The sequence below is a fragment of the Hordeum vulgare genome, chromosome 7H (genome assembly GCF_904849725.1).
Source record: "Hordeum vulgare subsp. vulgare chromosome 7H, MorexV3_pseudomolecules_assembly, whole genome shotgun sequence".
Taxonomy (NCBI): Eukaryota; Viridiplantae; Streptophyta; class Magnoliopsida; order Poales; family Poaceae; genus Hordeum; species Hordeum vulgare.
Window position 1 is genome coordinate 611749315 of NC_058524.1, and position 13481 is coordinate 611762795.

General features: G+C 48.8%; 1 protein-coding gene across 1 annotated transcript; it reads left to right on the forward strand.

Annotated features, from left to right (window-relative positions):
* Positions 1–4355: 4355 nt before the first annotated feature.
* Positions 4356–8239, forward strand: LOC123407303 (lysosomal Pro-X carboxypeptidase-like). The gene is made up of 10 exons (XM_045100407.1): positions 4356–4867; positions 5184–5364; positions 5564–5697; positions 6411–6523; positions 6917–7040; positions 7210–7365; positions 7447–7599; positions 7709–7788; positions 7907–7956; positions 8045–8239. The coding sequence occupies exons 1-10, from the start codon at positions 4409–4411 to the stop codon at positions 8173–8175; spliced, it is 1581 nt and encodes a 526-aa protein (XP_044956342.1). The 5' UTR covers positions 4356–4408; the 3' UTR covers positions 8176–8239.
* Positions 8240–13481: the final 5242 nt, after the last annotated feature.

A 13481-nucleotide genomic window follows, 5' to 3' on the forward strand; every position in this document is an offset into this window, starting at 1 on the left:
GAAAATCGTCAAACATAACATATATAAAGACGATACAAATATCCCCTTCAATATGTGATGCTACACAAATAACTTAGACGGTCGGTCTTTTTGTGGTAAAACCAAGCCAATAGGGTTCAAGCCGGTCCTAGATTTGACATTTGCGGTCGTCTTTTTCTGAATTTGTTTCACGCCTTCGGACGCTGTGCGTTCACTCGCAAGAGAGGTTCTCGTCGACGACGAAGTCGTTTGTGACATCTTTGAATGTGATGCGGCCGCTGACGCCATTTACAAAATGTGCGGATTCTTGTAGCTCTGGCGACCGCCTAGCAAGTGGCATCATCGGGACGGCATCAACAGCATCACCGTTGGACTTCGCTCCACCGCCATCTCCCTCGCGCCACCGTTACCTCCTCCACCCCCGGAGCCTCATTAGTTAGTTGCTTTCTTTTGGGGTTTTGTTGTGTTGTGCCTCGAGTCAGACCTATTTTACTTTTTTGTTGTTGTTGCCCGTGCACATTGAGCTTGTGGATTGGTGGTATGCTTTATAATATAAAGTAGGAGGAAACCCTATTTCGGACTGAATGTGATGCGACAACTCAGTCTCTTAAAGACGCTCACAGAGGCGGGGTCTAGGATCCGTATTCACCGACTTAGTCACAACAAGTACCCGCTGACTCTGCCGCAGGAAGAAAGGAGGGCCGTGATCCGGAAATTGCTTTTGGAGCTCGGCCTTAAAATTCATATTTTTACATTTTTTTTTTGAAAAAAATACAGAGCCAAATGAAGGCGTAACACACACATATGTATTTTTTTTTTGAAAAAATATGTTAAAATGAGGACAGCACAAAAAAAGACAAATCTGAGGCTTTTTAACTCAGGGTACAATGCATTGACATGATCACTGTTCACATAAATCACTGTTCACACGAATAACTGTTGAGAGTATGATACCATCCGATCCGGACCGCCGCTTTTTGATCCGACGGACGAGACTGAGCAAAGGTCCACTACATTTGCTACAAGAAGTCAGCGAATCTGAATCGGGGTCGGTTGTACATGTACGATAGTTCTGAATCGTTATTTCTTTTTATGATGCTACCGGTTCACACACGTACAGCATATGTGTGCATGTACGATCGTTCTGAACTGTTTTTTTTTTTTTTAAAATGATGGTACCGCCACGACGTGCGGTTCATAGGTCGCCTCTGGTGTTATTACGATTGGACAAGCGTAAAACTGGGGAGGGGACCCATCGCTCTCCCGGTCTACCTAGCCATTGATCGAGAACGCACGCACGAGAGTCAACAGGGACAGGCACTTCATATTTTTACATTTTTTTTAAAAAAAATACGGAGATAAGGGAAGGCGTAACACACCTGTCTAATTTTTTTTTTAAAAATACGGTGAAATAATTTGCCTCCTGTCACGGCGGCCCAAACACTCCCGCCAGCGACGACGACGACGGCCGTGTCGTGTCGTGTCTCGCGCGCACGTATCACGGCTTCGGCCGCGGCGGACTCACCCCCTGCATCACCAGCAACGTGCGGCCAGCGCGGGCGGCAGGCACGCCGTCACGGCCTCGGCGGCGGCGGCGGCGGCGGCGAAGCCGTTCACATCCATCTCCCGAACAACTGACATCTCTCCGCCGACCGGGTCCCGATCCCGTCGGTGCCGACGAGCGGCCGTGCACGCCGCGACGAGATCGAGCGCCGCCGCCTCCTCCTCCCTGACGACCTCTACTACGACGACAGGTACGCCTCGTCCTTCCCCGACACGGTGTCGGGGCCGCGACGGCCACGTCAGGAGGTCCGCAGGCGTACACGGGTGCGCGGTCTCACGCCCATGCCGTCGTCTTGTCACCACCTCCACCTCCTCGCATGACAGCGCAGGAGGAGGCCCGGCTCATGCAGCGTGTCATGGAGGACTCCATGATCACGCTTGATGAACGCCAATGGCCCTCTCTGCGGCCGGCGACGTAGCCATCCCCGAGCTGATGGAGGCAGAGGAGGTGATGGAGGACGCCCGGTGGCCGCGTTCCACTCGGATCTGGTGGGCCAGAAGTGGAGTTGGTCGTGCACAACTCCGAAGATGGCACACGCAGTGAGGGGCGTGAACTGGTGCCCCACGCCGCCGCGGTCACCGGAGCAAGACGCCTTGCCATGGAAGGAGGTGGTGCAGGCACCTGCCAGCTTCCAGCCCCGCCCCGCGCACCACGGACCGTCGACCCGTCTCTGGACGCCGCCGGCCTACGTCGACCTCGTCAGCGACGACGACGACACCGGCGGCCACTGAAGACGGCGACGACCACGACATCGACAGGCGTTTTTTTTAATTTTTTATGTTAATTATGTCAACGACGGTGAAACTGGACCGTTTTGTGGCCGTGACCCTTAATTTTATGTTTTAAGTTTTTTTTAAATGCGTTTATTTACTTTTTATTTAAGTTTTTCTATTTTTTTAATCACGTCCAACACAGACATGATTTGGGGTGCGACCGCGCGATAGGTGCACGCATGACCCAACGGATAGAAACGAACATAAACGAACCAATTGCCGCTCCAAACATACAAAATCCGATTAAACCGGATCGTGCGGTGGAGTTGGCCTAAGAGCAAGTACAATAGAAATGAGTCAGCTGGCTATAAGGAATAAACTACTCCCTCCGTCCCAAAATAACTTTCTTAACTTTGTACTAGCTCTAGTACAAAATTGTACTAGGCTTGAGACACTTATTTTGGGACGGAGGGAGTAATATATTTTTGGTTAGTTAGAGGAAAGATAAGAGGAGAGAGAAGATAAGCGGGCTATTAGCTAAGAACCAGCTCTAGCACGTGGTCATAGGCATTTTATGAGTATGAAAGATAGATCATATAATAAAAAAATAGTACAGTTTTGCAATGAATTATTGTACATGTTGAAATAAATTATGAATGACATGACAATGTCTTATAGCCAACAACTGATTTATAACCAACTGGCTATACACTTGCTCTAAGTAGCCATTGATCGAGAACGCACGACAGTCAACAGGGACAGGCACTTCCTTTTCCTTGCACCGCCTCTGCTGCCCAAACACAACGCCACCAGCGACGGCGACGACGGCCGTGTCGTGTCGTGTCTCGCGCGCACGTACGCGCCTCGGACGATGCGACGGCGACGCGGCCGGTCAGATTCGGACCTGCCACCACCTCCTGTGTGTGTGTGGCCGGCGAGGGAACGCCGGCGCACGTTGCGTTGCCTTGTGGCTGGCCGTCTCCATGCTGCCGTGGACCGAAAATGCGTCCAAGCCAAGCCAGCGAGCAGCGCATTGATGGAGTTGCTGTCGGAAAAAGTTCAAAACAAACCTTGAAATTGTAGACGAAAGTTAAATTAAACCTTGAATTTTGAATCCTGGAAATTGGCACTCTGAACTTGTAATCCCGATTTATTTTAAACCCTAGACATGTTTGGCACACTGGGATTACTATAATCCCGACCGGGATAACTTTCTTCTCTCAAAGACGAGAATTTGGGCTGGCCCACTATAGCACAACAAAAATCCGTGTAGTTTTAAAAATGTTCGCATATTTATGTTTCTTATTTTTGGCCCGAATTTAATTTCCCTTTGTATTGTTTTTGAAATGACTGTACTTTTGAAATTATATTCAAAGTTTTAAAAACCGTCCGCGATTATTAAAAAAAATCACATTTACGAAAAAATATTCAGAATTCCAACAGTTTTCACATGCTTTGAAAAATCTTCAGGATTTTCACAAATTGTGTCACATTCTTCAAATAATATTTTTAGAATTTTGTAAATTGTTTGTGTTTTGGAAAACAGTATTCCAAAATGTAACCGTGTATTCAAAATAAAGTTGAAAACATGTATTTTTCAAACATGTACATAAGATATTTGAAAAATCTCAAAAGTTCGTCAAAAATATTTCATGTGCATGTTGAAAATATATTTCATGTACTGAGAAAAATTAGGCATGTGTAAAAAAATGGGTTAAACCATGGCAGAGCGGGCGTGCAAGCGACTGATTTAATGGGTCGACCCGATTTGACTGCCACCTCAGCAATTCCGAGCGAGACACCTTTAAGGTTGAAAATAGACCGAGATCAGAAAGTTTGATGTGCTCATTTCAATGATTGAGAATTCAAGATTTGATTTAGCTTCCGTCTATAAATTCTGGGTTTATTTTGGACTTTTTCCGTTGCTGTCACAGGTTTGGCGTCGCTCGTGTAAAAATCACCTGCGCCCGTCCATTGCCAGGAGCACACCTCCTATTACCTACGAGTAGTAATTCAATGAGGCGCTGGCGCACGCCCGTCCCGTCGTCTTGGCCTCGCGCACCCGCGCCTTCTTATTCTCAAACCCCACCCCACCCCACCCCGAGCAGGCCGCGCAGAGAGAGTGCCGACGACGCTCCACGGCCAAACAAACATGACGGCCTCCATGCCCGCCGCACTCGTCCCGGCGCTGCTCCTCCTCCTCGCGGCGTTCGCGCCGGAACCGCCGGTGGCAGCGGCAACAAGCTCCTCATGGCGCCCGACCCACCGGCCACCCCCTTTCCCCGCCGGACTCGCCCCCCTGCATCACCAGCAAAGGGCGGCGAGCGCGAGCGGCACGAACGCCGTCACGGCCTCGGCCGCGGCGGCGGCGAAGCCGTTCACGGCGCACTACTTCCAGCAGGAGCTGGACCACTTCACCTTCACGCCCAACGCCTCCAACCTCTTCTCCCAAAAGTACCTCCTCAACGACACCTTCTGGCGCCGGAAGCCCGCCGCCGGCCCGCTGTTCGTGTACACCGGCAACGAGGGCGACATCGAGTGGTTCGCCACCAACACCGGCTTCATGTTCGACATCGCGCCCGACTTCGGCGCCCTCCTCGTCTTCATCGAGGTACCCATGCATACTCTCCTCCTGCTACGCTAACCATCATCATCATCATCATCATCATACCATCCTATCATCGGTGACCGTGCCTCGGTCCAAATCTTCGGTCCTCCTGCTGATTCGCCCGAGGCCACACCGAAAAACCAAAAGGCGGTTGCTTTCACTGCACACCAGACACCATTTTTGTCCTTGTTGTTTTAGCATTGTGTGCTTAATGTTAGTTGATGCTTATCAGTAGTGCACTCGACAGTAATTAACAGTGACTGATGATGTTCGACTTTCATGTTTGAAATTTGTGTGTGTGTGTGTGGGTGCTGTGCAGCACCGGTTCTACGGGGAGTCGAAGCCGTTCGGGAACGACTCGTACAAGTCGGCCGACACGCTGGGGTACCTGACGTCCACGCAGGCGCTCGCCGACTTCGCCGTCCTCATCACCAGCCTCAAGCAAAACCTCTCCGCCGTCGACGCCCCCGTCGTCGTCTTCGGCGGCTCCTACGGCGGCAGTAAGCCCCTCGCCAATTAACCTATTATAATCATGGATCTGCTCCCTGACTAGTTTATTTCCATGAGTGACTGGGTCATCTGCCGGCTCATAGCACTGTCGCGATTAGGACGAGCTAATCTGAAACTGACGCTGTCACGTGGATCTTCCAAAAAAAATTACATTGAATCACGCCGTTGTTTTGTGGCTGTTGTTGCTAGTGCTGGCTTCGTGGTTCAGGCTCAAGTACCCGCATGTCGCCATTGGAGCCCTGGCGTCCTCCGCGCCGATCCTGCAGTTCGAAGACATCACGCCGTGGTCTAGCTTCTACGAGGCAGTCTCGGAGGACTTCAAGGTACAGCACCACCTGAACTGATTACCACTGCTCTGAAAAAGATTAGCTGGTCGTATAATTTCCGGTCAAATCGCTGGTCTTGACTCTCGAGAACGCACGGGCGGACGGCAGATCGACATGCATGTGCAGTACGCCCGTCTGCTGCAGCCTGCAGTGCAGACTGATTGGCGGTGTCGGCTCTGAGTTATTAGTAGTGTAGTACGTACTGAATTTCACTTGTCGTCTGCTAGCATGTCTCTCTTCCTGTACTGTTATTGGTAGTACCCGAGGCTCAGGGTCGCCTTAATGGCTTTCTGTTGTGGGCTATGAATTGGTGATGGCACTTTTCTTCATGATCATGCAGCAGCCAGTGATGTGGATGTCTTGGTGAGGTCTTGAATGTGAGTTCATGGCTAATGATTCAGCCGTTGATTAGCTTGATTGCGACGCTCAACCGCGCCCAAGGGCTATCGATAGGCGGTTGCATGAATAAGGTTCTCGGTTTTTCGAAAAATATGCAAATTGCTGTATTTTGTTCACTATCGATGACCGATGACGCAGCTGTTACTAATAATGCAGTAGAGACAAGGCATAACAAGGAATGGGGATAATGACATCTTGCTAGTGACGTGTTTGTCTGATTGGTGTTGGATTAGTCCTTCTTCCAAGCTGAAGTTTCCAAGAAAGATACAGCTGTTTATTTTGCTGACTGTAACATCCAACTGATTTTGCAGTCTGAGAGCCTGAATTGCTTCAGTGTCATCAAGGCGGTCTGGGATGTGCTCACTGTCAGGGGATCCAACGACACAGGACTCTTGGAGCTCAGCAAAACCTTCAGGGCCTGCAAGTAAGCTTTGTCCAAGTGATATATTTATTTATTTTGACTGAAAACTGTTGAGGAGAACCCCACAGTAAAAAAAGATCATTAATATAGGGAGAAAAACAGGAGGTTGGACTGCAAGCATTCTTTTCTATGTGTGAAGTGGAAGTAAAGCAAACAAATAGTCAAACCTTGTAGGCAGGAAATACATGAAAACGTATGACTTGCAGGGTTAGAGAATGTACATTAAGTCCAAATGATAGATTTGCTGCTGACATAGACACTCAGCTCAGCTGTATTTACATGACTGGACATGGAAACCTCATCTTTGACAAGTGAACTAATGAAGAGGATTGTATTTGAACGAATGGAGGATGACTGACTCGGGTTCATGACGTTGTATTATCCTTCAACTTTTAGGACCGTGCTCCTCCCTAATTCGCTGCTCGACTGGCTATCGACGGCATTCACCTACACAGCCATGGTGGACTATCCAACTCCAGCCAATTTCATGCAAAATCTGCCTGCTTACCCTGTCAAAGAGGTTAGCCCCTTGTAACCCAATTTACAGCCCTTACTCTTGCCTGCATTCCATCAAGTGAATGAGCTGAGAAACAATAGTTTCAGAGTTACCAAACCGAATGTCATTCAAAAACAGGACCTGTTTTTCATTCTCCTCTGCTGAGCCTGTAATTCCCCTGACATTTCTGCAGATGTGCAAAATCATTGATTCTTTTCCCGCCGGAGCAGACGTCGTGGAAAAAGCTTTTGCAGCAGCGAGCCTCTACTACAATTACACAGGCGACCAGAAGTGCTTCGAGGTGGAAGGTGGGGATGACCCCCATGGCCTCAGCGGCTGGGGCTGGCAGGTAAAATCCTTACTGACAGTGGCATACATGTGTTTTATTGACAAGACTGCATGACTGAATCCTGAAACAACTCTTATGCAGGCCTGCACAGAGATGGTCATGCCAATGACGGTGTCGAACGAGAGCATGTTTCCGCCATCCGGCTTCAGTTACGAGGAGAAGTCCGAGGGCTGCATCGCCGCCTATGATGTTCGTCCGAGGATGCACTGGATCACTACTGAATATGGTGGCCATGTAAGTTTATTTCAGATTTTTTTAGTGTTTACATATGAACCATTAGTAGCAACAGTTGTTGGGTGGTATGTGCTAACCTGCTGCTACTGAATTGCACAATCCACTGCAGAAAATTGACAAAGTTCTCAAGAGGTTTGGGAGCAACATCATCTTCTCCAACGGGATGCGAGACCCATGGAGTCGAGGCGGGTAAGAGTAAAGGGTTTCACTATCTGAATTATTCAGTAGATAGTTTCAACCGTTCAGTTGTTTTTTTTTTACCATAGTATAAACAATACTAATAGTCTTCCTTTCGAACTGCTACCAGGGTGCTCAAGAACATATCATCCAGCATCATCGCTCTAGTCACAGAGAAAGGTAAACATGAAGTTGCAGAAAATATGCAAGGTTACAAGTATTCTGAACTTACTTACGCATGTCTACTTCTTGTGGTGGTGATGCTCAGGGGCCCATCATTTGGACTTCAGATCTGCAACCAAGGATGATCCAGACTGGGTTGTTGAACAAAGGAGACAGGAAGTTGAGATCATACATGGATGGATAGATCAGTATAACAAGGACATTGCACAGATGTAGCAGTAAGAAGGCGCCATTGATTTTCACAGTTGAGGGAAATAAATATGTGGTTACATGCAAAAAATGAAAGGTGTTGCCTTTCTTTTACAGGGCAATAGGTACAAAAATTAAAATAACATATTAGTGCAACTGCAAATTCAATAACTCGTCACTCGACTCCAGAAATTCTAAAACTTAAGCAGTCATATGTGAATCATGAATGCAAGGGCTTAAGTTCGTTAAAGCCGGGCAAACGCCTCTTTTCTAAAAATGCAAACTTATTTTTGCGCTGAAACTGTTGCGATGAATATTGAACTCTGGGCATACATTTTTTTTGAAAAAGGAGACTCCCGGCCTCTGCATCAATCGATGCATGCAACCATCTTTGTTACTTATTCAACAAAGGTCTGACAAGAACATACATCAAGCCACCCGAAGCCTCCACTCACACCTACAAAACGCGATAATGTGGAGTGTTTTCACTCCCCAGATCTAAACCGGTGTCGTCGCCGATCCATCCACATAACCTATCGGAACTAATAGATGGTGCAGCAGACCTAAAGCGTACATCACACACACGTCTTAGAAGCCGTCATTATCATCGAACCGCTGACCCAACTTCAGAAGAGAAATCCGCATCATCCATGCCAGTCCGGCCATCCGTTGACACCACCATGGCGCCCAACCGTGCCACCTCCCTGCGCCTATCCATCCAGACGCGAAGACTCTGTAAGATCTGTCGTGCGTAGCACCTGCCGAACAAGCATGACAAAGCGTAGCACCTATCGGTCAGACATGACCTGACATCACCACCGAAACTCCGTGCAGGACGAAGACGCTCCACCTCATGACTTTGTCTTCCAGTGCTTCTCCACAGACGATGCTCCCTAGAGAGGAACGACACCGCAATGCTGCCATCGTTCGATCTGGAAAACCAGATCCTAGGGTTTCCCCTGGAGCAGCACGAATGGATCGACCTTCTTGCGCTCATCCATCCAAACGCAAAGACTCGTAAGATCTGTCGTGCGTAGCACGCGCCGAACAGACATGAAAAAGCGTAGCACCTGTCGGCCATGCATGCTCTGACATCACCACCGAAGCTCCGTACATGACGAAGACACTCCACCTCCTGTCTCTGTCTTCCCGCGTTGCTCCACAAACGATGCTTCCCTCAAATTTTTTTAATTACACAGTTTTGACATACGTCATGTCTATAATGCATGGGTCCAAGCCCACAATCATAGACATGAGCCATGTGTTTCACTTTGCAGGGGTACGTATCCCATAGAAAGAAGCAACATTGCATATCATAGCACCTTTTGTTCTTCGCAATAAACATAATATTTCTTATGATTTCCAGAAAAGAATACCCATTTAAAAGAAGTGCTCCTATGCATACGGTGCTTCTTATTTTCGTAAGACGTTGAAGATCGAGCTGTCCACACATAGAAATATATTGGTATCCTGTAGCATGCCAATTGATTAGTAATCGATGTGTATCGCTCTTTTCTGTATATCCTCATTGTATAATGGTTTTTTGCATTTTTACCACATGTATATATACTGGTCTTTGACCCGTGTGAATGTCAGTTGCTCATTCTCTAACATGGTATAAGATGCCTAGGTTCCTCTCCCGCACGCTGCAACTCGCATGCTCCACCTCCACCGCCGCTGCTAGCTCCGTCCGCCCCTAGCCACTCCGGCTGTCCTCCTCCCATACGGTTGCCCCGACCTGCTGTCGGCCACCATCAGCCTGACCCCCGGATCTGCCGCCACTGACCTTTCTTCGGCCGGCCCTGCCTGGATCCATCGTCGCCGACCACCATCAGCCCAACCACGCCCGGATCCGCCGCCGCCGGCTGCACTACGCTTGACCTCGCCCGGATTCGCTGCCGTCGGCGTTGCCTACGCATCCGGCCGACGCTCTCTCCCTCGTCCGACACCGCGGCAGCTGCTTACCTCGACGGTCGCGACTGTTGACTACGTCAACCGCCGATGCCTGGCTCGCCACCTCCTGCCTCTGCCAGCTGCCGCCACTTCGCCCGGCCCCGGGACCTCCTGCCTTTGATGGTTGCCGCCTCACTCGACCACTGCGTTGTCTAATCCAGATCGGATTTGCCTAAAAGAGAAACAGAGAGAGAGAGAGAGAGAGAGAGAGAGAGAGAGAGAGAGAGAGAGAGAGAGAGAGAGAGAGAGAGAGAGAGAGAGAGAGAGAGAGAGAGAGAGAGAGAGAGAGAGAGAGCGAGAGAGAGCTCATCATGTCCTCTTCGAGCTATGTTGTTATTCCTCGATGCTCGGTGATCTTTCATGGCACCAACTATGCAAGGTGATTCTTCTATTGATGAGTTCTACACACAGAGTTCCGCCATCTGGCGCCAACTTGACTCTCTTCAGATAGTTGTTTGTGAAACTTGCCGTTGTTGCCAGACTATGCGGTCCGACTTGGAGTTTCAGCGTGTCCATGAGTTCTTATCACGCCTCCGTTCAGAGTTTGAGCCTCGGTGTGCTCACTTGCTTGCTCGTGGCCGTGTTCCTATCACAGAGGTACTTGCTGAGATTCGTGCTGAGGAGACCCGCCTTCGTTTTGCTGGGTTGCTTGCGGTTCCTTCTATGTTGGCTATTCGAGCTCCTGTGTCATCTGCTCGTCCCGCCGCACCACAGCTACTTCTCAAACAACAGCGCCAGAAATTGACACGTTGATGGAGACTTTCTTGCGTTGATTTTTCCCTTGAAGAGGAAAGGGTGATGCAGCAAAGGAACAGTAAGTATTTCCCTCAGTTTGAGAACCAAGTATCGACCCAGTAGGAGAGTCTCGTCAAGTCCAGAGTACCTGCGCAAACACAAACGAGCTTGCACCCAACGCTATAAAGGGGTTGTCAATCCCTTCAAAATTGTTTGCAAAGTGAGATATGAAGGCGGAAAGTGCAACGAACACTAGTGGAAAATGGGCCTTTGGCCGGGACCCTTTAGTCCCGGCCTGCCTCTAGGCCGGGACTAAAGGCCCGGACACGTCGCCCCAATTCTCAATGCCTCCCTCGAGGCTTTAGTCCCGGCCCGTAAGGAGCCTTTAGTCCCGGTTCGTGTCCCAAACCGGGACTAAAGGGCTACACGGTGGGCAGCCCGCATGTGCGCCACCTTTAGTCCCGGTTTGTGTCTCAAACCGGGACTAAAGTCCTCTGCCTATATATAGCACAACCCCCTCTCCCCTCTTCCTTGCATTTTTCTTGGATGGAGGATTGTGGGTGTGTGCTAGCTCTCCACTTTTTTTGATGCACTAGAGGTGTTTGTTGAAATGTGTGTTAGAGCGATGCCGCTTCAGTTCACCGAACACAACTACGATATGAGATGCCTGAGCCACGCTTAAACCTCTTCCTCTTTATTTCTACTTATTCTAAAAGGTTAGCAACTATATTTCCTAGTTTAAACCGTGCGGTACTAATTTTTAGGATCGTGATTGTATTTGATATACTGTCGTATAACATAGATGAGCCATCCATGGATGTACGGTGATCGACGCACAACCGCTTACAGAGAAGGCGTGCATTCTTTTCGAGATGCAGCCGATGCGAACAAGCATGGTGGTGGCTATATGTTTTGTCCATGTGTTGAATGTCGGAATGAGAAGGATTACACTTCCTCAAGAGTCATTCAGAGCCACCTGCTTCGGTCCGGTTTTATGTCGGGCTATAATGTTTGGACAAAGCACGGAGAAAGAGGGGTTATGATGGAAGACGACGATGAAGAAGAAGAGAACGATGATGACAACTACCGATCTATGTTCCCTGAGTATGCTGATACCGCAATGGAAGACAATGAAGAAGAAGATCAGGATGAAGAACGGGAACCAGATGAGCCCGCTGATGATCTTGGCCGGGTCATTTCTGATGCACGGCGAGGTTGCGACACAGAAAAGGAGAGGTTGCAGTTCGAGCAGATGTTACAGGACCACAACAAATTGTTGTACCCAACTTGTGAAGATGGCCAGAAGAAGCTGGGTAGCACACTGGAATTGCTGAAGTGGAAGGCAGAGACCGGTGTGACTGACTCGTCATTCGAAAAGTTGCTGGTACTGATGAAGAAGATGCTTCCAAGAAAGAACGAATTGCCCGCCAGCACGTACGAAGCAAAGAAGCTTGTCTGCCCTCTAGGATTACACGTGCAGAAGATACATGCATGCCCTAATGACTGCATCCTCTACTGCGGTGAGAAGTACGAGAATATGGATAAATGCCTGGTATGCACTGCATTGCGGTATAAGATCACAAAAGATGACCCTGGTGATATTGAGGGTGAGCCACCCAGGAAGAGGGTTCCTGCCAAGGTGATGTGGTATGCTCCTATAATACCACGGTTGAAACGTCTATTCAGAAATAAAGATCATGCGAAGTTGTTGCGATGGCACATGGAAGATCGTATGAAAGACGATAAGTTGAGGCACACCGCTGATGGTCGGCAGTGGAGAAAAATCGAGAGAGAGTTCCCGAGATTTGCATCTGACGCAAGGATCTTATGGTTAGGTCTGAGTACAGATGGCATGAATCCTTTTGGGGAGCAGAGTTGCAGTCACAACACCTGGCCCGTTACTCTATGTATCTACAACCTTCCTCCTTGGTTGTGCATGAAGAGGAAGTTCATTATGATGCCAGTGCTTATCCAAGGTCCAAAGCAACCCGACAACGATATTGATGTGTACCTAAGGCCATTAGTTGATGAACTTTTACAGCTGTGGGCCGAACCAGGTGTACGTGTGTGGGACGAGCACAAACAAGAGGAATTTGACCTTCGAGCGTTGCTTTTCGTAACCATCAATGATTGGCCTGCTCTTAGTAACATTTCAGGATAGTCAAACACGGGATACAATGCATGCACGCACTGTTTGGATCAGACAGAAAGTATATATCTAGACAAATGTAGGAAGAATGTGTACCCGTACAATCGTCGTTTTCTTCCGCCCAAGCATCCCTTAAAGAAAAAAGGCAAGCATTTCAATGGCAAGGCAGAACCCCGGGGGAAGCCTGTCATCCGTACTGGTGCTAAAGTATTTGATATGGTCAAAGATTTAAAAGTAATCTTTGGAAAGGGTCCTGGCAGCTAACCTGTTCCTAACGGCCCTGATAAGCGCGTACCCATGTGGAAGAAGAAATCTATATTTTGGGAGCTACCCTACTGGGAAGTCCATGAGGTCCGCTCGGCAATCGACGTGATGCACCTGACGAAGAATCTCTGCGTGAATATTCTAGGCTTCCTGGGCTTGTATGGGAAGTCAAAAGATACACCGGAAGCACGGGAGGACCAGGAAAGTCATAAAGGAAGAGATGGCATGCATC

Excerpts from the sequence above, each read along its gene's own strand:
- LOC123407303 (XM_045100407.1), top strand. The coding sequence starts at position 4,409 with ATGACGGCCTCCATGCCCGCCGCACTCGTCCCGGCGCTGCTCCTCCTC. Across the intron at positions 5,698-6,410 it reads CAGTCTCGGAGGACTTCAAG|TCTGAGAGCCTGAATTGCTT; the intron begins GTACAGCACCAC and ends CTGATTTTGCAG. Across the intron at positions 7,041-7,209 it reads CTGCTTACCCTGTCAAAGAG|ATGTGCAAAATCATTGATTC; the intron begins GTTAGCCCCTTG and ends ACATTTCTGCAG.